Raw genomic sequence first — 27497 nt, forward strand, 5'->3', positions numbered from 1 at the left:
TGATCTGACTAGAGGAAGCAGCACCTCTAGAAATAACCCCTGGAACATATTTGCTCACCTTGAAGCATGAGCATCCTTCTGCTGTCCTTTCTTGCAGTGCAACCCTCTGATAGCCAACACATGGGATTTGGGGAAAGTGGTACCTCATTAGAACAATGCTAAGTTATTTTCTTCAACAGTGTAGTTTTCCGATGCCTTAAATCCCAGACTTGAGCATAACAACTGACTTTCAAAGTCAAGTCTGAAAGCAACACAGATGCTTTCCATCAGCAGCAAGTACACAACATACCCACTTGGAATCCCATTAGCACCTACACTAAATTAAGGATTTACTTCAAGTTGGGTTTTGCATTAGAGCCTGGTAACAGCCAAACTGTTAAGGCAAGAACAAGTCTCCTCTGCAGAGTCTTTTTTACCTCTGCCAGCACAAGGTCATGGTTTGTTCTGTGTCAGTCTGCAGCTCTGCCTGTCACATGCCCCCAGGGAATGCTGCTCCTTCACTTCATTTTGTGAGACAGGTAGGGATCTCAGGATCCTACAAGGCACTTGACAGCCACTGCCAGTCAAATGCTCTACCTACAGGCCAGAGCTGAGCACAGACAGTGAGCTTGGGGTACATCACTGGCCAGGGAACAGGGAGTTACTGGGAGTGTTATGCTCTCGTGTCTGCCTGGCTGTACTTAAAGTTCAAAATGTACATTTTATCAAATGTGCTGTACCATGTGGCAGACCTGCCCTTAACCAGCAAACCAACAGCTTTCCGCAGCCAAGCGAGGAACTGGCTGCAGATGCCAAGCTGTGATCCAAGTCCTTAATTCAGGGAGCTCCCAGGAGGATTCTTTGCTGAAATAAGACTTCCACGAGCAGAGACTGTTAAAAAATAACCTAGGCAACAAACCCAAGAAAGCACCTTCCCCATCTAGCTACTCAAGGCTGTTCTGTGGTGGCTGGCCAATAATTCTGACACAGCTCACACATGAGAGGATATTGCATCAAGCAGGCTCTGAAGGGCAAACATCTGCTGGCTGGACATGCCAATTCTCAGCCTTGTTTTAATGGAGAGCTGAATGTGTGAAATCTGTTTCCAAGTACTGAGCTCTCTGTGTTTGTGACCTGAGATACATTAACAGTTCTGATGAATGAGAGCTCCAGCAGTTCTGCACTGGGAGAGCTGAGGTGTGGAGGAGCACAGGTGATGAGTTACAGCAGAACTGAGTGTGGAAGGATAACAATGATCTACTGCATTAGCAAGATCGATTTTTTCCTCAATGAAGAGGCTGTACCTTTCCCTGCCTTTACAGAAATGTTCTGCCAAACTCATGGGAAGAAAGAAAAATGTCCTACACCTGACACTGCCCAGGAGCAAGGGAGAGGTCTGTGTTTCCAAGTGTCAGTTTTCAGGAAGAAATGGAGCTGATAGACACTACCCTTTCCATACTCATGAGATCATTTTACAGGCATTTTGGAAGACTGAAGTTATGCTTCTTTCAGTTGCATGCTCAGTAGCTGCAACAAGCAGTGCTGGCAGCTGACAGCAGGTAACACTGGGGAATGCAGCAAACTGATTGCCAGTTTTGAACATGGATCCCAAGAGAGTAGCTGCAGCCTCAGGCAGACTGGCTACTGCTCTGGGACTCCCTGCAGCTTATTTTAGATTGTATTGTGTCCTGCAAGTGGTTACCATCTCACTGAAGAGATGGTTATATTCATGCCATGACAGGTCAGCCCTGAGATCCAAAACTCTGGCAGCCTGTTGGCTCCACTTCACCCACTTCCAGGGTGAGGGGAGCAATTCTCCTGAATCCAAATGGGTACTTCGATTTCACAGCATTTCATAGCCTTAAAAGGCCATTTATTAGGAACAGTAGTGCCCTTTAGCATAGAAAAGCTCTCATTCCAGGCATTTTCTAACTTCAAATTTGACTTGAAGTATCTGAAAAGAGTTAATACTCCTCACCAATGCAAATCCCTATTTCAGAACCCACTCTCCTCTTTGAGAGCTGAAGGTGTGTCCAGACTAACTTTGCTTTAGCCTTTGATTAAATCTCTGCTGGACTGAGGGTTAAATCTGAGTCAACAGGTGAAGAAAATATCAGCACTGCTTTGGGATGCGAGGGAAAAGCCTGGAACTCAGTATCACAAGATGCAAGGTGACTAACAAACAGAAGACTCTTCAGTTACATTTTACCTAAGTAATCCTCTGGAAATATTTCAGTCATCTTTCTCACCTTCTTGTAAAAACTGCTTTTTTGTTACCTTATCAAATATTTCAGTTTTTTTCCACGATTACAAATGTGAAGATTAAATGAGCTGTATTGGGTGAAAGATTAGAAATGGTAATAAAAATAACCTGAACAAGACCTGAATTCATTACTTCTGAAACAGTTGCCTAAGGAATGCACAACTAGTCTTTGAAGTTTCTAATTAACATGACAAGAAGTTGAAATCTATCAGTTTGGTTACTCCAGGACTTATTTTTCTTGTTACTAAAACAAAAAACCCCCATCAGAATAGAAGATGAACATAAGGTCCTCAAGGTTCAAACCAGCCCTGCATCTGTTTCAATGTTCCCCAGCTCAGAAAAAACACATTAAGCAAATGCAACTTGATGAGTGTTTTGGTTCTTCAATGAATACAGGAACATTTGTATTCTCTACTCCTATATTATGCTATAAATTGTTCCCTAAGTAGGTCACCAAAATGATTTCTGAATGTTTCAAGACAAACCCTTTCTACATGAACTCACAACACAAAACCAGAACCTTGGCTGTCAGGGCAATGACAGCTCTCCATCAAACCCACTGCTGTCAAAAAAGAAAGGGGAGTGCTCTTTTTAACTTGGCATCTGCTACCATGATTCAACTCTTTGCAGAGAAATATACTATTACTCCATATGGCAGCTTCCCCAATTGTAAAAGGGCAGCCAACTTCTATGGCAATGAGAGCACTAGCAAATTAGCAACTGAGTCTAGCACTAATGAATGCTCTGCTGTCTCAATAGAAGGTAGCTGGAGGTTTCCTCACATGTTTTCCCTTTGCTTTGTTCTAGCAGAAGATGCTACAAGAAACTGTGTACTGAATCCTATAGAGATTTAATAACCCAAATACTTCACTTTCTTCCTGATCAAAGAAAGCAGCAACTTGAGACTGTCTTGTTGAGAGAGTCCCCAGTGTTATGGAGGCTGATTGGGACTGTCACCTCCTAGAGACTTCCAAATTTCCTTCAGAGCAGGAGGTAGATTTTACCAGAGCTGACCCAAATGCAATGATGGAACCTCATCCTCATGACCTGGCTGCAGAGGGAATCCAGCTTTTCCAGAGGTTGGAAGGGCCCTCTGTGGAAGGACATGCAATTCATTCACTCTCTGTGTGCTCCTCCGTTGCATGACTGTGCTTAGAGCCAGAGTGTAGGACTGCTCGTTTGAGTGCCACAAAGCTATTTCAAGCTGTTTGCCCAAAGACTCATCAATAACTCATAAGGCCCAGAATGGAAGTCAAAAGAAGGAAAAAAACCAGTTGCTCGGGCAGAATAAATAGTAACTTCCATTGCATTCTCTTCATCTAAAAAGAGAATGAGCTGCTTCAAAATATTTCCCTCTATGGGCTGCTACGCTACAGGAACCCAACCCAGTTCCATCTCCTGGAGACTTGAGGCAAGTGAGACATTCTACAGTGCATCTTTGGGATACTGGGAAAATCAGCCTGGAGGACCCAGCTACGCAGAGCAGGGGCAGGAGTCACTGAGCTCTGCTCCACATAGTGGCTGCACATGGCAGCAGTGGGGAGAGACTCCTTCCAGGGTGAACTGTCTGCCTGATGAGTTCCAGATCACTGTCCCTGAGGCATGCCAGAATCAGTGGAGACAGACTCTGGTCCAAACCAGAGGGGAATATCTCCCTGGGTCTGTCCTGTCTTTATCAGATTGACAGCCCAATCTGATAAAGAGCCTCCTCTGGAGAATGCTGTCCCCACCATGTACCAACACTCATTAATGAAACATTAGCTGCTCACGTCATTTCTCCTCTCCCTTTCCTGGAACACATCATTTGCCTTGGATTAAGCTATCTGGGGCAAGGATGTGCCAATGCCTTTGTAACACACTCTGGAACTTAAGAGCACTAGAGAAATATTAATCACTCAGCAGTTGCCATCTTTCCTGCCATTCTTTTAATCGACTCAATTCTTGCTGACAGCTCTCACTGTCTGCTCCACCACAGGCACTTTCTGTGTTCAGACCAGCTCCTGTTCCTAAGTACAACCAAACCTCGTGCCCAGTTTACAGAAGAGCATTACTGGAAGAACTTAATCTACACACAGACACAGTCAGTGCGAGGTGTTTGGAAAGCCATAAAATTCAAGAAGTCTCTAAGTTTTTCAGGGAGAGACTAGAAAAAGGAAGAGGACTAAGTTTTGGCCAGACTCATAGCCCAAATCCATGAGGTTTGCCTAGTTACACAAGGTATTTTATGACTAGAGTCTTACCACATTGTGTTGGGCCAAACAAACTAGGCTGAGAACCTGCTGATTTCTCCCCTATTCAGAATGAGACAATCCTTACCTGGAGGTTGTTCAGAGGCTCCATTTTCATGACTGGTCCCAGAGTGTTGAGGGGCAGTGAGACATCAATACTTTGGTTTGGCATCAGAGGTGTGTGAATGGCCAAAGGAGTGCTTGGGATGACCCCAAAACTGGGCAAAAGAAAAACAGAGGTGATGAGAGCAGCACTGCAATGCCCAACATCCATTCCCTTTCTGTCAAGCACAACCTGGCTCATCTTCCCATTACTCCTGAGCTGCCCTTGCTGTTACTCCAGGGAAGGAACACAGCTCAAACCAGTAGAAACACAAGGTAGGACAAAGCATGGGAAACTCATTCAAGATGGTCTTGCTGACAACAGGCACCATACTGCCCAGGGGTTCAGCACCTGGGAACTCTCCCATTACTCACACAGCACCGGTCCATGTGCTGAGGAGCAGCCTGCCCAGCAAGGAGCAGCACCCAAACTCAGTTAGGCTCTTGGCATGTTCTTACAGAGCCACGGAGCACTGCGGGTAGAGTATATCACACACTGCATGGCTCTTGTATTCCTGGGAGCTATGGTAGAAGGAACTGGAGCCAAGAGAGAATAGATAGCCAAGGAGGAACATGTGGTTTGTAACAGCACTGCAGAACAAATGAATCAATGCAGCCAGCTGTCTGGTCCCACATGGCAGTGCCTGGCTCAGCCACTTGGATGGAGGCTCCTTCAGCTGGGGATGTATCCCAACCACTGCAAAGCAATGCTTACTTGCCCATTCAATCCAAGAGGCATTTAATTCCACATGCACCCCTATTTAGTGTGGAGAAGAGGGAAAGCAGCTAACATTTAACACAGCACTTCTGAGCTGTGTACCAGCTGCTTTCCAAAAGCAGATGGAAGTGCAGATGCTTTGGTGTCCACTCGTAAATGCATTTCTCTTTTGCACAATATTTGCTCAGAGGTCAGGAAGCATTTACAGGAACAAAGATATATAGGTGTGTACCTTTATTTCATTCACTAAAAACCTGACAGTGCCTCTGCACAGAGTCAGCTATGTGTATTGGGTCTGTCACTCTTCCAGATACAGGTGGGTGCCCTGTTCTTGGTTCTCCTTAGTTTTCAGCTCTAGGGAGCTGAAATAAGAATATCCTCAGCAAGGGCTTAGTCACATGATTTGCCTTCTGCAGCCACTTCACTTTGGAGGAACAAACCCTCATGTTTTTCCTAAGACTCAGAGGGAAACCAAACTTGCAGTATGTTAATAAGGGGCTTTGATATTACAGCACACTAGAGCTTTGGCTTTCTTTCATTTTATTTTTTAATGCTTTATCCCAAGACTGCAATGAAGGTGATTAGTAGCAGCAGGAGAGAGGAGGAAAAGCAATAGAAACTTTCCAATCACAAACCTTAATATTTATACCTAAGAACCAGCCCTCTGCAGCTCTTTCCAATGCACCAAGCACAATGGAAAGCAGAGACAGGAGAACAGTATTTATAGAAGAGTAAATAGTAGTAGATTGTATATGCAGTGTGTGTTGATACGTTGCAAGAGGAAAAACTGCTGGTTTACTGTACAGTATTTAAACTTATATCCTTGAAGTACCACGTAGGTGTGGCTAAAACACAGCTTGATGTATGGGGAAAAAAATCACCAACAAAATGGCTTTTTTCCTAGGCCAATTTGCATGAAACATTTGCATACAGCAGCTTAGCAAAATTCTCCAGAAAATATAGCAGTCCAGGGAGAACATTTAGTAAGACTTACTTAGCATAATGTCTTTTCTAAGTAAATCTTATTCGTCCCAAGAAATCCTAAATTTGCAAGGCTAACAGTGATATTAAAGAGATGGCTTCAGTGGATCCTCAGTAGAGAGAGTCCATTTCCAGTGAAGTGATATTAAGATACATGGAGAACTTTTCAGTCACAAGATGCTCTTTAGAGTCTTGGTAAGAACTAGCCTGGACCTTGCTCAAGATAACATATAGCAAACCACAGGATAAGCTCTCTGACTGGGAAGGCTATTTGTGGGAAGACACCAGGGCTGTACTGCCATGTCATGTCCTTTGGCTGAGACAGGTTTTTGAGAACAATCTGTATGCTCCAAACATTCAAGAGGCTGCTCCTTCTGACAAAATTGCTCTGCTGCCAATTACAGGGAAAACATGTGCCACAGGCTCTTAACTTGCAACTTCTTCACTGACAAACAGCTTTATTAATGAGACCTGTACTTCCAGACAATCTGAGGGGCAGCACAGCAATTAAGTCAGGAGGCAGAGGCAGTATGGGTTGATACTTGTGCTGCTCAAATCTTGCCTGTTTAATGCTCTTACTTTTCTCAGGGCACTTACTGGCTATAAAACCACTAACCTGCCTAACAACTCATGAGGCTGCTTTAAATCTCCACAGAGATTAAGTGGGGCAGGTGCTGTTTCAGAGCTGGGAGAATGATGGGACCGTCTGCTGCCTGTTTCCTCTCAGATTTATCAGTCTATATTTTCAGCTCCTTTCACACAACTGTGGTGTGATGGAGAGTTCAGGCTGTACCATCCACCTATTTCCATGACTGTGTTATACACCTACATAAAAGCTTACCCTAGATCTAGCACTGTAGACAAACTCCTTTCACAGGAGCATGAAGTCTTTTGAACACAGTGCATTGATTTTGATTTCTTACCTGTTCTTATTGAACTGAATGGCAAAGTCAGTCATATGCTGCAAAGCCTTATTGGTAAAGTTCATCTCCATGTAGATGTGTCCCTGTCTGTGACTGAACGTGCCTGAGATCTCCAATCCTTTAGCCTTCACTGCAGGCAACCAAACCTTGAACACAAGAGATGTCACTCAGCATGAGCAGTGTGGCCTGAAGATAGACAAACATGCAGAGTTTTCCAAAAACCAAAAGTCCTGAGTTCAGAAAACAGCTACATCGGCACATTAAGCCCACAAAGGCTAAAGAAACACTACAGGGAAGATGGGACATGGGGTGTTGAAAGGATCAAGCTCACCAATGAGGAATAAGCTTGCTGCTCCTAATCTGTATTTGTTCACAGCACTCACATAGGAAATCAAATATACTACAGCATTAGTGTGCACAAGAACAGTGCAAGCTTGTGTCCATCACACTAACACGAGACTTACCGAGTCTGCTGAGGACAGGCTTCTCCAAGGCCTTGTTGGGCTATTAGAGGCAGGACAACACTCAAGTTTGAACCAAATAAAATCACAGGGCTATTAGCTGTTCAGGTTCTGGATTCCCAAGTTACCTTTGTGGGAAAAACCCAGACCCAAATCTGAGTAGTGCAAAATGAAGTAGTACTTAGCACAAAATTCCAGGGTTCCTTTGTACTTTGTTGTATATATGGTGTAACTCTTGAAAGGGCTGAAAGCTTTGAGCTCTGCAGTACCTTGAGATCCTCCATTTCATAGGATAACTCAAGTTTATTCATTCATGGACTATTTAATAAGAGCACTAATTTTTTCTGTTTCCTTTCAGGCCTGAAAGGCTAACCCTGAGCTCTCTCTGGCTGCTCCACAGCCTGTTTTCAGAACCATGCCCTGTGTCTCAGGAACCCTCCCGACTAAGCAATGCTTCAGCCGATGCATCTGCGATCTCCTTCGCTAGCAGAGCATTTATCTGCATTACACTGCGGCATGCTCATCCCAATCACATGATTTCATCTTCACTGTCACGTTGGATTCCTCCAAATAAACAAATCTGCTATGAAAGTTGTTGCAAATTGTATCTTGCCCTCAGTTTCCTGGGGAATCTTGCTAAGAAGTAGGTCTCCAGGAAAGCTGCTCTGACAAAACAGAGTCTCAGCTCTTGTATAAGCCATTCCTTAGAGTAATGTTGTTACAGGCGAAATGAAGGAGCTGCTAAAATACCAGAAGTCTGTAACTAATAACTAACAGAGTCTCCAACACATTGTTACTCTGCCTGGGAAAAACCCAGAGCATCCCTTAATGGCACAGGTGAACTAAGGTACCCCCACAGAATCAGAGACCCAGAGTAAGGGGACAAGTGAGCCACCTGAGACTTCTTATAGCCCAAGGCAAGGCAACCTACTGAGGATGATTGTTTTTCCTTACGTACAGACTTGGGAGCCACATATCCTCCTGGAGCCATGCCTATACCAGATGAGAGCTCAAAGAGATCGTTGAGTCCACTGCTGACCACAGCTGGGGTGGGCGAGGGGGCAAAGGTGGCTGGCACAGAGGAGGGAATGTAGGTCTGTCCCACCTGGAGGGGTCAGAAAGAACAAGGGCTGGTTAACATCACATATGAACACTACTTATTAAATAAAGCATGAACTCGGGCAATATCCTAAATATTTTAAAGCCATTTGCAGCTTCCCCACTGATTTATCAATAGTGTTGAATTATGCATTTGAATTCCAAAGCTTTTGGCAACTAATCCCTACACTCGACTGACACCTCAACCAAGCTTTCACATCATATTTTATAGCTCCACTTATCTATTCCCACTGGGATCTTTCTTCTCCATCTCTCCTTCTCCTAAGACAATATGTTTTGTGGATCTACCCTACACAAACCCAGGGAAAAGAAAAAAAAGGCTTCAAATCTTCCCCCAACTACGTCAGCCTTCAGGAATCTGCAAGATTTTGCATATCCAGAGATAGCAAGGGAGTCATGACCGTATTGTGTACTCCTACCCAAGCCAGAGCTTCTCATCCTCAGCACTGTGGTCCAAGAGGTTCATTACAAGAAGCACAACTAGCTGTCTCTGTCTGCCAGAGGACAACTATCCTGCAAGAAGGGCAATCCTCCTTCCCTCTCAGAGCTTAAATGAGGGCACCAAACCTGGAATATTAATTTTTACATGCCTAGCTCCAGGTAGGACAGTCACACTCAAGTTAGACTCCCAAGTTCTCTTCTTTACTCTGAGCAAGAGGAACTATGTGCTTGAGAGCAGGATTCTCCAGTCAGCAGCCCAGAAACAGGCAGAATGACTAAGGCAGAACTGCTTGGTGTGTTCTTGCTGGCCCAGGAAGGCAGAGACCTGGATTTGTAGGCATGATCACTAGAGGGTAAGTATCTCCCATATCCTGCTGTGCATTGCCTGGGGGCTACAGGTGTGCTGTACCACTGGCTCTCCTCTGCCCTCATGCTGAAGTCAGAAAGGAATGCTAGATTCACAGGGAAGGGAGGAGAGAGAATGACTGCAGCCATAACAAGGGGCTCTGCAAAGCCCTCACTCGAGGACTGAGTATGCTTTCCTCACTGAATTACTGGATACACAGTCCTGGGAAGAGGGACTGGAGCTTTCTAGGGGACACTACTTTTGTCTGTGGGTTGGAAGCACACTCCCTCCTGCCCACTGCATCTCCAAGTCATCCTGCATTCATTTCCCATGGTTTCCTGGAAGAAGCTGGTATGTGGCTGAAGCCTTTGGAAGCAGGCTAGAAGTCTCCCATGTCCTGGCAAGCGCTGTAGGCACTAGGACACTCACGAAGCACAGGCACAGAGGAGGTGGCTGGTGGCAGCACTGACCACGTGTAGTAGGAAAGTTCAGAGCACCTGATCCTGATGTCCAGAAAAAAAAAAATCTTCTGTGGGGCTTGTGGGGGAGAAAACCACTGAGTTCAGAGAAGCCTGTGGTGACACTGGGTTAGGGTTACAACAGAACAGGCTTTGTGTGGAGACAGGTAAGCATCCTTGGCCTTCCAGGTGCCAAAGCAGTTGCACAAGGATGAGGTACTGCCAGTGTTAACACTAACTAAAAGCTCTGAGAAAGAAGAGCTAAGCAGATAGAGTGAACAGCTCTGGCCTTGGCTGCTCTTAGGAAAGCCCAGGTGATAGTTGGACTCAAAGCAACATAGGTGGGGACCTGTGTGTTTCAGTTGCATTTGTCCATTTTCAAACATCTTCAGGGACTTAAAGCATCTTCCAGCACATAACAGGTAAGGTTAGATTTAAAACCCTGAGCTTTGAGCAGCTTTTGAAATTGGGGAAAAAAACAGAATGGCACTTACTGCCGGGCTTCCTCCAATGCCCCCTCCAAGGTCACTGCCAAGCTGAAAGAGAGAAGGAGAGAGAGGAGAGAAGGACCAAGATCATTTAAGCCAAGTGTCAGCTGGCCGGAGCGGAGCGCGGTCGCCCACACCGCAGTGAGCGCGGCTCGCTTGCTGCATACAGGACAGACAGAAATGCAGTGCTGGGAAAGCACAGGGAACAGAGGGGCTTTTTGCTGTTGTGTGAGCAGAGCGACTTGGAGAAGTATCCCACATATTTCCTGTGGACAGGAGTGGTTTGCAGGTTAACAAGACCAAAAATTCATCCCTCCTTGTGCCTGTCATCTGCGCCAAACCTCAGTGCTATTTCTTCACGTTTCATGCATCAGTGCTTTCCCTTCAGCCCACCATGCTGGCTGCCAGCAGGCCCCAGCAGCTCCACAAAACCCGGTGGGGTAACTGTGAAATGGAATAAAAATAAAACTGACAGGAAGCTCACTTCCTGAAAGCTTTCGTTTTCTAGGGAACAGCTATGAACTATGGGCAAACACAATACATCTTGGCTGTGTTCCTCTGACATGCAGCTCTTTTCACTAACAAGGAAGAAAGAGAACGGGATATGTGCTGGCTATTACAACAGCTCACATAGGTGGGCTTTGCCTTCCCTTTGAAGATGCTCCCCTCCCTCAGACAGGAAAAAAGCAGCTTCATGATCTAATGGGCACCCCAGCAGTAAAGAGACCTCACAGTGCACCAGGCTATTTCAGAAACAATCTCTGCCAAGTTACACAGCTACAGTCTGAAGTGACTGAAACAGCCGCCGGGTACCACCCGCACAACACTCCGTCAACACTCAATTCTCTCTCGGGCCCTTCCATCAAACCCTCCCGCAGCCCACCTAGAAGCTGTCCTACCCCAAACTCCCTTGAGAAAGCATCCAGGCTACTTCTCCATGCCAAAGCCCATTTTTCAAACATCTACACCATTCTGCACGCTCGAGAGGATTCAGTGATCAGGACAGGCTCCAGAGCTGGCTACAAGCACTGTTTGCGTGTACAACATCGCTCCTGTGAATATTTAAAAGCACTCAGCAGATGACTGATGGCCAGGAGGAAACAAGCAAGTATCTGCAGCAGTTAACTCGCTACAGACACATCTCCAGGCTTATCTGTGTCCTAGGCTTTTCTTCAGAAGATCAGGGTAATTTTTTACCTAGCACAGGGGTTTTTTTGGGAGTCACATTGAGACAAGGAACATGACCTGGCAACATGCATAAAGGACAGTGCAAGAGCAGGGGTGAGGTAGGAGCCAGCCACGTTAGGAAAAGGCTGAACTGGCAGACCAGAACATCACAGTTCACCTTTGATTAGGGTTTGGGGAGTTAGTTTGCTTTTTAAAAAAGCACATGACAAACTGGGTCGACAAAAGCTCTAGACATGTTGTTCAAATATCCACCAATGTGTCGAGATGTTGAATAAATACACTATATAGCTAAAGCAAAAGCTCTCAGGAGTGCCTCTGCTTAGAATCAAAAGGGCTCCAACCTTTTCCCTCTGCACAAAGGACTTGGAAATTCAACTTTGTTCTGGTCCCTGCCAGTCTGTTCCCTGGAAGATATCATGGCAAGTATCTTTTACACTGGTCAAGAGATACCATAAATCTTCATAGCTCTCTCCATCAGAACACAGATAAAAGGACAAATTGCCCTGAGAACAGCAGCAAAGTTGAGAGACAGTGACTTACCAGATGATAACCAGCCTCCATAAAACCTGTAAAATCTGACAAATCCCTGTACTAATCTGGATCTCTTTTCTATCCCCTGGCACCTCTCCTTCCCAGCCACCTGATGCGATATTAGCCACCATAAGAAGGTGTTAGATAAGTACAGATCACACCATTTGCTTTTTGTTAAGAAGCCTCAAGAGCTTTTTTCCCTGTGTGGGACTCAGTTTATCCCTACTTGAGGCCATGGCAGAAGTTTATAGAAGATTCCTCATCCTCTGCAACAGCAACTCAGGCTCTTGCTGTCCAGTTTTCCTTGGCTTACTTAAGAGATAACAGATAGTACTAAGTGATTCCAAAGTCAAAAAAGAAGGATCAGCCACAGACCAAAGGAAGCCAGCCAGAGGATGCAAATCCAATTAATACTGAGCTTATAAAATAAGGCTTATTACACTGTCAAGTCTCCCCCACTGAAACAGCCTGGCAGAGCAGAGTTTTGTTCTATCGACTGCTAAACCAAGCAGTGATTTAGATTAATATATCAGATCATTTACATCTTGTTACTGGCTCACTGACGAGTAATAAATGCAACTATTACACCTCATCCCTATTCATAGTCTTGCTTGCAGATGAACCTCATGCTTTACCCTGACAGGCAGTGAGGTCTGGGAGAAAAGGAAAGAATCCAGTTCATTCCCAGGTGTTATTGTATGCATGGAGGGTTTCTGGTGCTGCTGTCTGAAGCAGGAGAAAGCCTGGTTTATCAAGCACCAAGCATTTCACAAAGGGTATTATGGAAATGACTGAATAATTCTGCATAATCAAGCCAGATGTTAACTATTCTACCATTTCCTACTACACTCATCTGAAGAAGCTGCAGGCTAGGAATCCAACCTCGAAGAAGCTTGTACACTGGTATCTGCAAGCACTTGCTGTGAGGGGGAGAAGGAATGACATATTGGGGTTCCTCAAGCTATCCACAAGTCTTCCATTTTCCCCAAATGTCAGGCCTTAAGGGAAAAGCAGAATTTGGATTTATTGGTTGAGTCCAGACTCCATCTCTCACCCCCTACAAGGAGGGGAAAAAATCACCTCACTGGCTCAGAGAATTTACCACAAGCTCCTTATGTTTCCGGATTGTGCCAAACATTTCTGCTTTGTGCTAGAAAAGATCTCTTTCCAATAACAGGAAGCTCTGACCTCCTCAAGCCTCCCTACTCACCAGAGGGCTCTGCACACTGCAGCCTGTGCCTCTCCTGGCTCCTGTGCTCGGGCCCAAGCACTGCAGATGTGCTATGGAGCCGCAGAGCGAGCGCCAAGGAGCTGGCAGCTCCTCCAGGTCCCTACGGGCAGGGCTGGCTCTACCTACAAAGTGAAAAGAGATGTGACAGCCTATCTACTGCAATAGAAGTTAAAGGGAGAAAGTTAATAAAGATTTTATCAGTTCCACATCAGATCCAAGGTGCACTGTCCATTGCAGCAATGCAGAAGTCCCTTTTGCCAATTTTCTTGCCTGTCACCCTCCCATGGCACTGATTCTTTCCCCACTCAGAAACTACAGGTGTGGCTTACCCCATCCTCCTGCAAGATGCCCAAAGCCTAACTTTATACCAAACTGAGAATGATGGAAGAGATGGTAACAGTGACGTGTATGAGTAAGAGGGAAGAAGGAAGACAGAGGGAACAGGAACCAATTACCCACGGAGTGTCCTCTCCCATCTGGAGTGACAGGCAGAGTGCAGAAGGAAAGAAGCAGATATTAGTCAGGCGTGAAGTGCTGCTGAAGCAATTCCCCAGGCCTGGCAGCTTTAGTTAACCATTTACACTCATCTCATGGGCAGACATTCTGACAGAAGGACAACCTGGACCTGCCTTACAGGAGAGCAGGCAACAGCCTTGCGGAGAAGAGGACCATGTAATACAGTTGTCAGCCCCACTCAGGCTGAAACACTTGCTAGGAAGGTGGGGTGGACAAAGGCTGCCACTTGATGGCCAAGAGCAACTCTCAGCCCTCCAAAGCCCTGATCCTGAGCCCAAAGTTGGCAGCCTTGCCTCTTGCTCAAGAGCACAAATCCTCTGTCCTGGATGAAGAGCTGCCAGCTTCAGGAGATGAGCAGGGGACGAACAGGGAGTCTCAGCCCCCAAAAGCACAACGTTACTCAAACTCTCTTTACTCCCTTGAAATCCATCTTGCCATGACAGCATCCAAGCAGACACATGGGTTTAAAGAAGAGGTTGGGCTCAAACCTGTATCAATAAAACCAGGACTAGCAGCTCTTCCCACATCACACCAGCACCCTTACTTGTGTACGAGCTGGCCTGGGCAGTGTTGCAGGTGCTCTGCAGTTGGAGAGCCTTTGCCCTGTAATTCCAGCTCCATGGAAGCAGTTATGCTGACTTATGAAGTGCAGCAGTGCTGGAGTTACTGCATTAGGAGGGTTTATTTGCATCAACAGCAGCTTGTAATGAAGTGCCTCTGCCGAAGTGTTCATGTGATCCAGAGGGGTTACAATCACTTCTGCAAAATGACGTGAGGCTTTTGGAGCACCAAAAAATAACAGGGAGGGTGGAGCCAGGGACAGAAGCTGCAACAACCACCGCTCAGCAACTGCTTTGCCTTCCACCCACAGCACAGCCAGGGCTTTCAGGGCAGGTGTGCATTTCATGCACCATAATTCATGGGTTAACAGGGGACAGTTGCTGCCTCCTCCCTCTCTCCCTCACACCCCAAACCAAGAGTCAAGCACCACAGCTCAAGGAGCTGGATGTGAGCCTGCACTCAGTAACACAGCAGCAAGGAACAACAAGGCATTTACCTAACCAGAATCAGGTCCTGGAGCTGTCCAAGATGCTGAGAGCACAGCTGCTAGAAGGTCACTTGATCCAGCCTAATCCTGTTGGAGACATCTGAACTGCAGGATGGACCATGCAGGGGCTGCATTTCCTGACAGGCTGTAGAGATCTCACTGCAGATGCCACTGTGGCTTGCAGAGGCATTTTCAGTACCTCATTTGCTGCCTATTTTGTGTGTCTGTTTCCATATCCCCAAGTCAGGCTTGCAGAGCAGATGAGTTGCTCTCCAAACTGGAGACTGCTCTCCAGACTGGAGACAACTGTGTCAAAGGTGCTGGAGGACAGGTCATGCTGCCAACACCATGGTCACTGGTTTCACTGCACTTACTGCTAATGCTCTACCTGGCTGAAAAGATTTCCATCAGCAAACAAAACTGAGTACTGACCATTTTCATTTTCCAAAGTGTAAAAAGGCAGCTCACAGAGCTCTAGCAGTCCTGTGACTGCTACAACAACAGCCTTAAATCAGACATGAATGAGTGACTCACCAAAAGACTTCCTTTTCCATATCACAGCTCTGCTCCAGCGATGGACACATGTCCTTTGTCAGAAATCTTAACAGATGTCTTTTGTAGCTCATCAGACCAGAACAGCCCAGATGAAAGAAGTCACTCAGCTCCTTATCGAAGGCTAAAGGAGCACTTTGGGGAAAGCATTACATCCACTGCATAAATAGATGCTGGGGCTGACCTAGCACAGGCACTCTCCTACAGTAGTTCCAGGAAAAGGTGAATGAAGTAACTTTCCTAAGATCATGCACAGCAAGTCACTTGCAGAACCAGGAGAGGAATTTGGCACCTAGGGCAAACTGGGCATTGTTTTTGGGCTTCCACAACTACATGAGGCTTACTTCTTTGAGTATATGAAATAAATTAATAAAAGGGGTTTTTTTTATAAAACATTAGTGAGTCCCTAATCAACCCTAACAATCTAAGGTGCTGTCCACTGAGGCCAGACTTTGAATTCTCCACTTGAAAGCAGACAAGGAAGGAGCAACACCAGCAGCCTCTGCACACCAGCCTTTCGGGTGAGGCAGGCACTTAGGATGCTGCAGCAGGGATTTCTTCCCAGATTGCCAAGCCTACAGGTGCCTGGAGCTCAGGACACTCTTAGGAAGTGGGTGAACTGGTGCTTAGGTCCCACCCTCCATACCACAGCAGAGCACAGTGGTGGGACACAGCCCTGACCCATGCAGACAGGACCCCTGGGGTCAGACCCACTTACATCCAACCTGGTTACACAGAGGGACACAGATCCACTTGGAACAACCCAAACCAGTCCAGGTATTAGAGAAAACTGCAGATATCCAGTGTTTATCAAACAGCTTTTTAATTTAGGGCATAAATCAATATGCCCAGCTGCCAGTCCTGAATCAATAATATTCTTGTAAATGAGTGGCTAGAGTATTAAATAAAATCCTTACATAACAGACAATCCAAGCTTGTCCATTCCTACAGATTTACTGCTCTGCCCCTGGGTTTCAAGCCAGCCTCCCTGGCTCCTGGCCACAGTGCCCTGCTCCTGTTAAATGCTCAGGCTCACAGGGAGCTGCACAGTTTGCCAGGCAGCACAGACCTCTTCTGCTCAGTGGATTTTCAGAGCAAATGACCACACAAAAAGGTTTAAAGGCAAAATGATCCTGGCTCATGCCAGCACAGACAGACATCCTGCAAAGCACTGCATCAACAGCAAGTAAAAGTTGGAAGGGTGTCTGTAACCTGCAGGAAGTTAAGGGCTGGGTTCAAGGGGATACAGCATCAAACTCCACAATGCTGCATCCAGTAATTTGCTGTCCCAGGAATTTTTGTTTCTCCCACATTAGTAACTTGTATGACTATGCTTTACACTGTTGAGCTGGAGATCTCAAATAGTTTTGTAAAGTGGCATTAGTCAACACTTTATAGAAAAGAAAGGAGCAGAGATCTGCCCAAGGTGGTAAAGAGGGACACAATCCAAACTGGCTCTGTTCACTACAGAACAGCTCTCCATAAGCCATACAGCAAGTCTGATCTGGTTACAAGCAAAGCATATCTTGTTCTTGTACCAAAGGCCCTTTTTCTCCTCTTTTTTTTCCAATTGTTAACACATGCTCAGCATCTGTGCATGCATGTTACATTTAATACCAATTACTGCACTCAGTATGGAAATAAAATAAGATTTATTCACTAAAGAAATTAACCTCTCAAGCAGCTGGAGTCTCACTGGTCATGGGGATAAATACCTAGCAATGCTGAGGAAAATTTAAACGAACAATATTAATTCGGTGTTTATCCAGTTCTACACCATGCAGTCTCTATTTAAATGTCTGAAAGAAAAATAAACCCCCACAGTTTAAGAAATGGAAATGCAGAATGACATTTATCATGAAGTTAATGCTGCTGTTGATCTTTCTGGGTTACTCATGTTGGGGCTTTCACTGCAAGAACCCTCTGAAGACACACACCCTTCCAAAGAAAAGGGGGCAGAAGAGGGGATCAACATATGACACTGAGCAAATGTGACAAACTGGCTGAGATCCTGCCAGCAGCCTCTTCCAGACCTTCAGCTGCCTTTGGGATGCTCACAGTATGGATGCAATCTCACCATCACAGCAACGGACCATGATTTCACGCATCAACTCGAGCACACCTCAAACCACTTTATCCCACTGGAACAGACAGGCTTATTTTGGCTTCTATTAGATAAGAAATAACTGCTTGGAAAGTAGAAGTGGGGCTTGGGGTCCTTGCTCAGAGAGGTTGAGGCTGAGAGAGAATGCCAGAGGGGAGGGTGACTGCTCACACCACACCTCAAGCTAGAGTATGGAGTTTCAGTCTACCCAGCAAAGCAGGAGAAGAAACACATTAAAAAGACTTTAGGAGTCATGGAAACTTCAAAGGAGAACAATTCAGGCATCCCTTGCTCCCAGTCATTTTTCATCAGATCCCTGGTGAAGGGTGAAGAGTTCAGCCCTTTTTCAAGGGGCACATTGGGATGCAGCTTGCCTCTTCCTCACATACAGAAAAATCAGGCATGTGGTACCTGCAGTTTGAGACTCATTTTGGCACAGCACACATGTGGCTTATACTGGCCTGAGATCCAAAAGCCAATCTTCTTGGCAAGCCATGCAGCCCAGAGACACTGCCTAGCAATTTGGCTAATACCAGGATAGGGTTAACCCAGCTTGACACTTGCCCACAACAATAAAGACACAGATCACATTCACTCACTAATTAGGCTTATTATCAAAGGCTCTTTTTAGGTTGGAAAAGATCATACTGTTACCCCAGCACTGCCACCACCACACTAAACCACTTCCCCAAGGGCCACATCTCCATGTCTTTTAAAGCCCTGCAGGGATGGTGACTCCACCAGTGCCCTGGGCAGCCTGTGCCACGGTTTCATGGCCCTTTTGGTGAAAAGATTTTTTCTAATATACAATTTAAACCTCCCCTGGAGCAACTTGAGGTAGTTTCCTCTCATCCTGTCACTTTTTACCAGGGAGAAGAGGCCAACCCTCACCTGGCTACAGCCTCCTTTCAGGAAGTTCTAGACAGTGAGAAGATCCCCTCTGAGTCTTCTTTTTCCCCAAGCTGAGTCCCACCAGCTCCCTTGGCCTCTCCTCATAGGACTTGTGCTCCAGACCCTTCCCCAGCTCCATTCCCTTCTCTGGACATGCTCCAGCACCTCAATGTCCTTTTTGCAGAGAGGGGCCCAAAGCTGAACACAGGATTCAAGGTGCCTCCCCAGTGCCCAGCACAGGGGGATGGTCACTGTCTTGGTCCTGCTGGCCACCCTATGGCTGATACAAGCCAGGGTGCCCTTGGCTTTGACAGCCACCTGGACATACTGCTGGCTCATGTTCAGTCACCAATGACCAGCACCTCCAGGTACTTTTTCACCAGGAAACTTCCCAGCCACTCTGCTCCACACCTGGAGCATTCCATGGGGTGGTTGTGACCCAAATTAGGATCCAGCACTTGGCCTTGTTGAACCTCACACCACTGGCCTCCAGCCTGTCCAGATCCCTCTGCAGAGCATTCCTATCCTCAAGCAGACCAACACTCCCACCCAACTTGGTGTCATTGGCAACATCTGCACTAGGGAAGGAAAAGCTGGAGCTTTGATTTAACAGCACTTCAGCAGAAAGCATCCACCACCAAAACTCCACTGACATTCAGATCTTTTTTAATGCTTGCCCCATCTAGTTACTCAGCTGAGACAGTGCTGGCCCTTGCAGCCTGAGGCACAGCTACTCCCTGTCCAGACATGATCATTTTGTCAGATCACACTCCATAACCCCATGGATTTACTTAAGGCTTGAGAAAAGCATTAAGTAAAAGCCTAGTACCATATCAACTAACAGCTCCACTGTCAAAGCAGGTCACTAAATTAAGCCCATTAATGCCAACCATGAGACAGCTCTTCTCCCAAAACCAAGTTTTAGTTCTACTGTGTCCATTTATTTGTCTGACACTAATGAGAAACAAAGGGTTACTGTAAGTGGCCTGAAAGACAGCACAGACAGAGGAATTTAAGTGCTAACCATTCTGTGTCACCACAGCCAGTACCATTTTCTGTACTGCCTTAACACAATTACCAGTCCCAGGTTCTTAGTGGCACCTCTTGCAATACAGGGAAAGGTTGCACAGGTCACTGCTCTGGGCTCACTGTTTTCTTTCCCAGAAACTCCAGCTTAACCATTTCCCTACTGCCCAGGGAGATGATACTCAGTGTAAAAGCAGTTTCCCTGCTAAACAAACTGCTGTTTAGACAGGACAGAGCACATCTGACCTCCACCAATGCCATTATGGGTTAGGTTGCTTCCAGTTCATTAGCTCACAAAGTGCTGGAGCTGGAATTGTATTTAATGTCTGCTTTAATAAGATTATGGCAGCTTAAAAGAGTACATATTTGACAAATAAGGATTTGTTGCACTGGAGTTCATATCCAGCTGCCTCCCACCTCTGTTATTCAGAGCTTGACTCAGAACTGAAAGCACACCTAAAGCAGGCACAGATAGCCCAACTCAGTTCACTACAAGCCAAAGCTCAAGACAAAGCAAGACAAATCCACTGCAGGTCTGAAAGCCACCCAGCTGTGTTCAGTGGGGGTAGTCTTACTCAGGTTGCACATTAAAAAAATAGTACGGTTACACATTGAAAATACAGCTCAAACTGCTTCTTATCCCTGTAGGCAAGAAAGTAGGGTGTTGGGGATGTGTGTGCTGTGCTCCCACCATGGGAACAGCTCCCAGGCTGATTGTTATGTTCACCACTCCTCAATGCCTGGCTGCCACCAGCATAAGACCACACCACTGACCTCTCCACTGCTGCAGTCTCCTTGCTAAGTGATTTTCTCATTGCAGCTCATGCCCAGCCCATTCCCTAGAGTGGAAGCAAGGAGTGATTACTCCCACTGGAGCCTGACTCTGTTAGTACCAGAGAGGTACCTCATGAGCCTCTGTGGCATGGGGAGAACTACACAGAATGCTTCTCTCTTGACCTCACTGCAATTAAAATGTCACTGATATTAAGCCATGACATAGTCTGGAGAATATCCAAACGGGATGACACAGGGTTACAGCCCGAGAGCTTTGCACTGAAATTCAGGAGGGCTGGGAACTGGCTGGAATAAATGCCTTCTTGAAAGGGAGTCTGAATCAAATACAAAGCAGTGAAACACTTTATGTCCTTAAAGCAACTTTTTGGTTTTCTTCTACAGACAGAAAAAGCACAGAACAAATATAACCACTGACCATGGGGATTCTACAGCATGCAGCAACATTTGCTTTTATAGCAGGAAAAACCTGCTGAAAGTCGGGACAATAGCACTGGTTAAATCCTCTTGGGAATTTCAGGACTCAGCACTGGGAGCTCAGTGATCCAAGCATTAAAAGCACAAATAAAGGCTCTGCAGAGATAAGCACAGCTCCAATTATTTCACATCAGCTAAAAAGGATGCTGCTTACCAAGCTGTCCAGCCCTCCTCCCAGGAGGTCCACAGCACCCATCTGCATGGAGGACACTTGGGGAACATTCACAGGGGGTCCCAGGTCCAGGTTGAGGAGGTCACCCAGGAGGTCACCCTGAGATGGAATGACCTGTGTCTGCTCCAAGTTTGTAGTGGTCGTTGTGCCCACAGGGCTGTCACCTGCATCAGTGCTATGGGGAGAGGGGCAAAAAGCAGAAGAGAGAAACATTAGTCACCCTTGAGTGTCCAGCCTCAGGTTTCCAGCATGGAGCAAGAGCTGACTCACAAGCAGAAACCAGTTAAAAGCTTATCCTGGCAACTGATTTGACCATTGCTATGTACCAGGCAGTCCATTATGGCAAGTGGTTTTTCATCACATGCTTTGAGCACAAACTTCCCATGCACTGTGCATGGTTTTCAGCCCAGCAAAGGGAATGTTCCAAGGTGTGGCATCTGCCTACTTTGAGAATCACAGACCTCTCCAAAACAGTGAGCCATGAGTACTACAGCACTGAAAACAAGTATTTCCCAGCTCAGAATAAACCTATAGATATGATTTTTCAGCTCACTGGACCTGAGCACTACAGGCAAACATGAGGAAAAAAAAATAAATCCAGATTTCCTCAGAGATCCAACACTGACAAAACCTTAGAGCCTTCACTCTAACCAGTGTAAACTCCACCATTCCCCACAGATCTAGATTAATCACCTTCTACTGACCAGCAACAAGCTCCACAGCACTTTTCTAATTAAAAGCCTCAATCTGAAATTGATTCCTCCCTTGTATCAATGATTTCCTTTTCTCTGAGTTATCAGGCATGCTAATTACTAGTCTAGAAAATGCTCATTATACAGTTTCCAAAATTCCTCATCATATGCAGTCTGGCTACCTTTTACAGTTGCTTGTCACTGAATTTTGTAACAAGGAGAGGATTAAAAAAAAAAGTGAGACTGACTGTAGCTCCTGGAGATCTCACTACATTGTATTTATTCTTTGAATGCAGAGATGCTCATATTTTAGATAACTAAAATCTATTTTGTATCCTGTTGCCAGCAGTAAATGATTAAATTATTTCAAGCTCATGTTATTGCAGCTGCAGCCAACAGGTAACTGCACACAAATGCTGTGGGAATTAGTGTCCTGACAAGGTGTTTAGCACTGGGGCTCTTCTGCAAGGTTTGCAGCTCTGGATTTTGAATAGCCAGAATTCTGTTATCCTTATTCAGCTCCTGAGGGGAAAGCTTTAGCAACAGAGTATAAGCTGCTCCCAACTTCAGTGCCAAGAGGAAAAGATGGAGCATAAGGACTGTAGAATGAATTAGTTACCAGGCAGCAGCAGAAAGGGTTGAAAGCTTCTTTGCATTAAAAGCTCAGACCCCTAATAGCACTAATATTAGCTGTCCTCTTTGCTGCTGCTTCACCAGGGAGACTGCTGAGTGTGCTGAACTGCTCACTGAAACATTTTTGAAGAGCAAGTGGTTACTGTGATCCACTCCCACCCCCAACCCGGGAAGGAACAGCATCTCTGAGCAGAGGCACATTACAAGCCACTTGGTTTGTTCCCAGTATATAATCCCTTTAACACTACACCTCTTCAACACTTACTCATCCTTCTGATGGAGACAGAGAAATCCTTCAAGGTCTTGTGTAACTGCTGTTGCCCCAAAACCCAACAAGAAATCAGGAAAGGACAAAGCTAAGTCAGTTTGCATAAAAAAAACCACAAGCCCACAAGCCTTCCAATTTGTGAAAAATTGGTCTCTTGAAAGAGATTTGTATAAATAGCTTTGAATTTTCTTTGGAAGAAAAGAAATTAATGAAGAATATGTGGGTTATAAAGGCCAAAGACTTGATAAAAGCTTTCCCCCTTGCAGCCTTGGGCAGTGGTTTTCCCCTGTGAATTGGAGATTTGGCTCTATGTGCTCAGCCTCTGGTGGTTCCCAGATGTTAGTGTCACAAGGGATGCACAGTCTGAACCAGACTGAAAATTCTTCTGCAGCCACCTGTGTGGGAAGAGGGACTCCTGCCCAAGTCTAACCAGACTCCTTCTCTCCCAGGAGCCCTGTAAACATCTTCCCAAATTTCCCAGCTGCATTATGGCTGAGCAGGGGTGGTGGGAGCCACCACAGGAGGAAAAACTGCCAAGCAATTGGGAGTTTTCTCCCACACCTTCAGATACATCTGAAACTCTGTGACACTTGGGCTCACTGAAGAGGCAGGAACATTTCACCATCTGTGAGCTGTTCAATGGGTCTTCCCATCAGCTGAGAGATGAAAGGAATCTGTCCTGGCTTTGAATGAAAATTAAATGAATCAAAATGCAATGCAGTGTATTCTGCCAACCATAACCAACTCTTCCTAGGTTTATACCCAGGAAAGCACCACTCATGTAGTTACCTCTGCCCATCCACACAAGGCAACACTGTCTTGACAACCTTAAGCAACATTCACTGTGGACATCTCCACACTTCCATGTTTCCACTCCTATCTCACTATGCAATCTGAAGGGAAAACCACAGTCTCTAGCAGACAGGTCAGTCACCAGAACAGTCATTACTGGAGTGCAGAAGTTATTAAGTAACCACCTCACCTACTTGTTTGGAGTTATCCTTCACTGGACACCCTTAACATGCCTTAAATGGTGCAGAAAACCCCAATAATGGGGCCTCTTTATGAGGTTAGCTCACATCAGAGCCTGGCATGCCATTAAGTTAACTCCACTCTTTTTTTATTTACCAAATGGGCTTGAGCACTGCATCAGCATGATCAGTATGCAGTGTGCTCAGCTGAGCACCTTAAGACCTTCCCCCAGCTCTGGCTCCCTCAGCTTGCCACTGCTGATTGAGGCCTGGAGGTTTTATGTTGAAGCAATGGTTCTGCTATAATCAGAAGAGATTTAAGGTCAGCAGACTGAGCATGAGCTACGACAGTCAAGCACGCAGACAGTATACACAAGAAGCTAGTAAAACCCTATTCCTCCAGAAAGCTGAATTTCTTGAGCTAAATCCCTCTAAAATGTTAGTTTCTGTAGTGACATGAAACAACATAGTACAGTCAGGCTGATAAAACCAAAGACCAAAGCTCCTGCAGCTCATTTTGAGACAAATCTTTGACTAGGAGAGGCAGGAAAGTGGCCATTGCTTTTCTTGTCTGACTGCTAGACTTGTGCTTGCTGATTCTGGGTCAGTGCAGCCAGACTTGATTTCATAGGCAGGGAGAAAACAACTCAGCTTCCCAAAGCCAGTCATCACAGAAATAGCTTTATTGCTAAGAATAGCAAAGAAGTGGTGTCAGAAAATAGAAAAGCAGCAGCAAAGCACACTGATTTATCAGTACAACTGCAAAAAATAGTGCTGCAAATGTCACTTTGGGAATATTATTAAGAGGTAAGCCTAGATACTCTGCCTCCTGCTGCAAAGCACATTCACTTCTGTAATTAATACCATTAGTGCTATAGCACTTCTCACCTGGATGAGGAACCATGGGAACAGCCTCAACAGCAACTATACTGCAGCCTGGGACTACTGCTGCCTGCTCTTGCAGACCTAACCCACTGCCAGGACTGATCACAGGGAAGCACTGAAGTTCCAGGCAATATTCCAAGTCACTTCCCCCCACTCCCCAAGGGTTAGACTTAGATAGAACCATATCAGTCTACCCCTCTTCTCTGAAGTCTTCACAGTTTTCAGTGATGGTGTTTAGAGGGCTTTTTGCCATTCCTTACTTTATAGGCACCAAGTGACAAAGGGAGTTTTACCAGTTCTTCTCCACTTCACATTCCAACACCAAAGGATCCCTGCACTTCCCTATTCCAGGAAACTAACCTTGTGTTCCAGGAGACAGGCTTGTAAAGCTGTACTGTTGCTGAAGCAAAAGTTCTTACAAAATCCAAGTGTATCCTCCTGAAAGATGCCTGTTCTTACTCTAGTCATTCTCCCCTGGGGGTAAGCCCCTGCACCAGTTATCCAAAGCTTCTGCTTTTTTATTCAAACTCTCATGCCATGAGAGATTATAGTCAATGTCTTCTCAAAAAACATCACAGCTTCTCCTCACACAAAAAATTTGTTACTTCCTGTGTCTTCTGATCCAGAAACTTGGAAACTACATGCCCAGGATTACATTCAGCAATGAAACAGCCTCTTGAATGATCTGCAAGCCCCTACACTACCAATAAAATCCCACTAACGTCTTAAAAGATCTTGTCATCTTTTGGAATGTTTGCTGAGAAAGAAACAACCAAGAATCCCATTATCCCCATGGCTGAATCAGCTTACCTTCCATGGTGAATTGGCAGGTGCTTGCGGTGGATGCCATGGCTTCCCTCCACAAACGCGTTGGGTGGTTTGTGGTACACAGAAGCCAAAGACCCAATATGGCAGATCAACTCATCGAGCAGGGTTGGCTCAATCAGATCAGTCTCTTCAGAAATCAGTGGTTTTTCTGAGAGGACCACTTCTTTGGCAGTCACTGGATCCGTGGAAAGAAGGCGCCAGTAGATGTAGCCACGATCCCGCAGGTCTGGGTTGTCAGAATCCTAGGACAAAGCAATACATCACTCACAGGTCTGAAGAGAACAAAATGCCTGTGTAATCACTATTTTTGCCTCTAGCAGTGATTCTGCTAGATTAACAAAAACCCAACCATCCAGCAGTGACAGTCACCAATTTCAAAATGATGTTACAAACTGCTCGTTGTGATGGACACCCCAACATTAAAAACTGAAGTATTAATTAATGCCTGGCTTCCTGCTCAGCTCATCAGGGAGAACAAAGCTGAGGAATTACATCCCACAATTGCCCCAAACCACAGAGCTATCAGCTGCTTTCCAAACTCTCCTGCCACTTGATGTAACAAAGTATTAGGAGAACTCCAAGGGGGGGCAGACAGGAGGAAAGAATGTGATTGGAAATGACTGTCACATAATAAGAGTAGACATACAACGCTGCATATTGAAACAATGATCCAAGATTCCTGGAAATATACAACTTGCCCAAGGGCACTTCTGGACAAAAAGATGCTGCAGAGCTACATCTTAATAAGCCATATTCTTTATACTGAAAGAGATCTTATTTATCCTGCCTTTTAGCTATCTAACGAAGTATAGAAAGATGCTAATGATACAGAGTTAGGATACTCCAATTCTCCAGCTGTCGAAAACACCCTGTTTTACTGCAGATACTTTTGCCTCTGCATGAAGTGCTAATCATTTCTCTCCTTTTCGAGCAGCTCTGCCCAGAGCACCAAACTGAGTGGTGATGGTTTGCAGCTAATGTTCTAGGGAGAGGGAGGTGGTATGGTTTTATATTGTAGTGCAATGGAAACAAAAGCTGAGAATTTTAATCTCCACATCAGCAGAATAACAGCATAAAAGTTTCTGAGGGCTTTTTTTCTGTCAATGTATTGTACACCTCAGCCTTCCTCTTGGTATTTCTTTTCCTCCTCTGTGATCTCATTCATGCTGTTGCTGACCTGCTAGAACCTGCCTCTCTTCTGTTTGTCTCACTACATTCTCAGGCACACAGTAAAACCTCGATTTGGAATGAGACAGAGCTAAGTTCATTTTGCCTGTAAGGACCTAGATATGACGTCTGTGACAACAGAAGATTTCTCTGGAGTGCTGGTTTTATTTGATGGTAGAGTTATAAACTCTTTACACCCTTTGCCCTTAACAATCCCTACAGGATTCCCCACATCCTGCCTGCAGCAGGCAGCTCAAGATCAGGCAGGAATTCTGCAAGGGCAGACATGAAAGACCACATACCCCTACCTACTTGTAGGTACACACAGATTCAAGACTGACTGTTTCTTCCTACAGGCAAATAAACAGACTTGAAACTTTAGTAAACCTACTGAAACAAGAGGCTCAGATCTTCCCTTTCCACATTTCTCCCCCAGTCCTCTGCTCTCCAGGTGCATGCACACCTCTGTTGCATACCAATGAACACTTGCTAGCTCAGCTCCCCACCCATGCCAGACTGACAACAACAATGGGGATGGAGAGATCTGTTATGGGTTATGGGCTTGCCAGGGACCTCAGTCCCTGCTACATATCTGTCCCTTCCATCCCCAGCTGCTTCATTGCTATTTTTACCAGTGTTGGCTGGATTAAGCTAACTCCTGCTACGATCACACCTGCGGTTTGCTCTGCAGACTTACCCTGAGACACTCAAAGTGCAACAATACCTAAGCTGGGGAAAGAAACACACGTGTAATTACTCTCCCACTCAAGTGAAAAACAGTATATCCACCTAGAAATCAGGCCCTGAAGCATAAGGCTTTTTTGTGCTTTACAGCCAGTTATCCTACATTGACTTATTATTCATATAAAATACAAGAAGCCAGACTGAATCAACATTTGTGACAAACAGAGAAGAAACAGACGCCTATTACATTCCTAGGGTGCCATTAAGTGTTTTGTGACTCAGCACAGTGGGTTTTAGCACTTAGTACCTTTCTTCTGTTGGCAAATGATACAGC

The 27497-nt window shown here is 45.5% G+C and overlaps 1 protein-coding gene across 1 annotated transcript in view; it reads right to left on the reverse strand.

The window, feature by feature from the left end:
* AP2B1 (adaptor-related protein complex 2, beta 1 subunit) overlaps positions 1-27497 on the reverse strand; it is a 73402-nt gene that overhangs the window by 14135 nt on the left and 31770 nt on the right. Inside the window, 6 exon segments of the mRNA XM_009073485.1 lie at positions 4559-4688; positions 7195-7340; positions 8614-8760; positions 10514-10555; positions 21018-21210; positions 25295-25554. Coding sequence (XP_009071733.1) covers positions 4559-4688; positions 7195-7340; positions 8614-8760; positions 10514-10555; positions 21018-21210; positions 25295-25554 — 918 coding nt within the window.

Source organism: Acanthisitta chloris, unplaced genomic scaffold (genome assembly GCF_000695815.1).
Source record: "Acanthisitta chloris isolate BGI_N310 unplaced genomic scaffold, ASM69581v1 scaffold10874, whole genome shotgun sequence".
NCBI lineage: Eukaryota > Metazoa > Chordata > Aves > Passeriformes > Acanthisittidae > Acanthisitta > Acanthisitta chloris.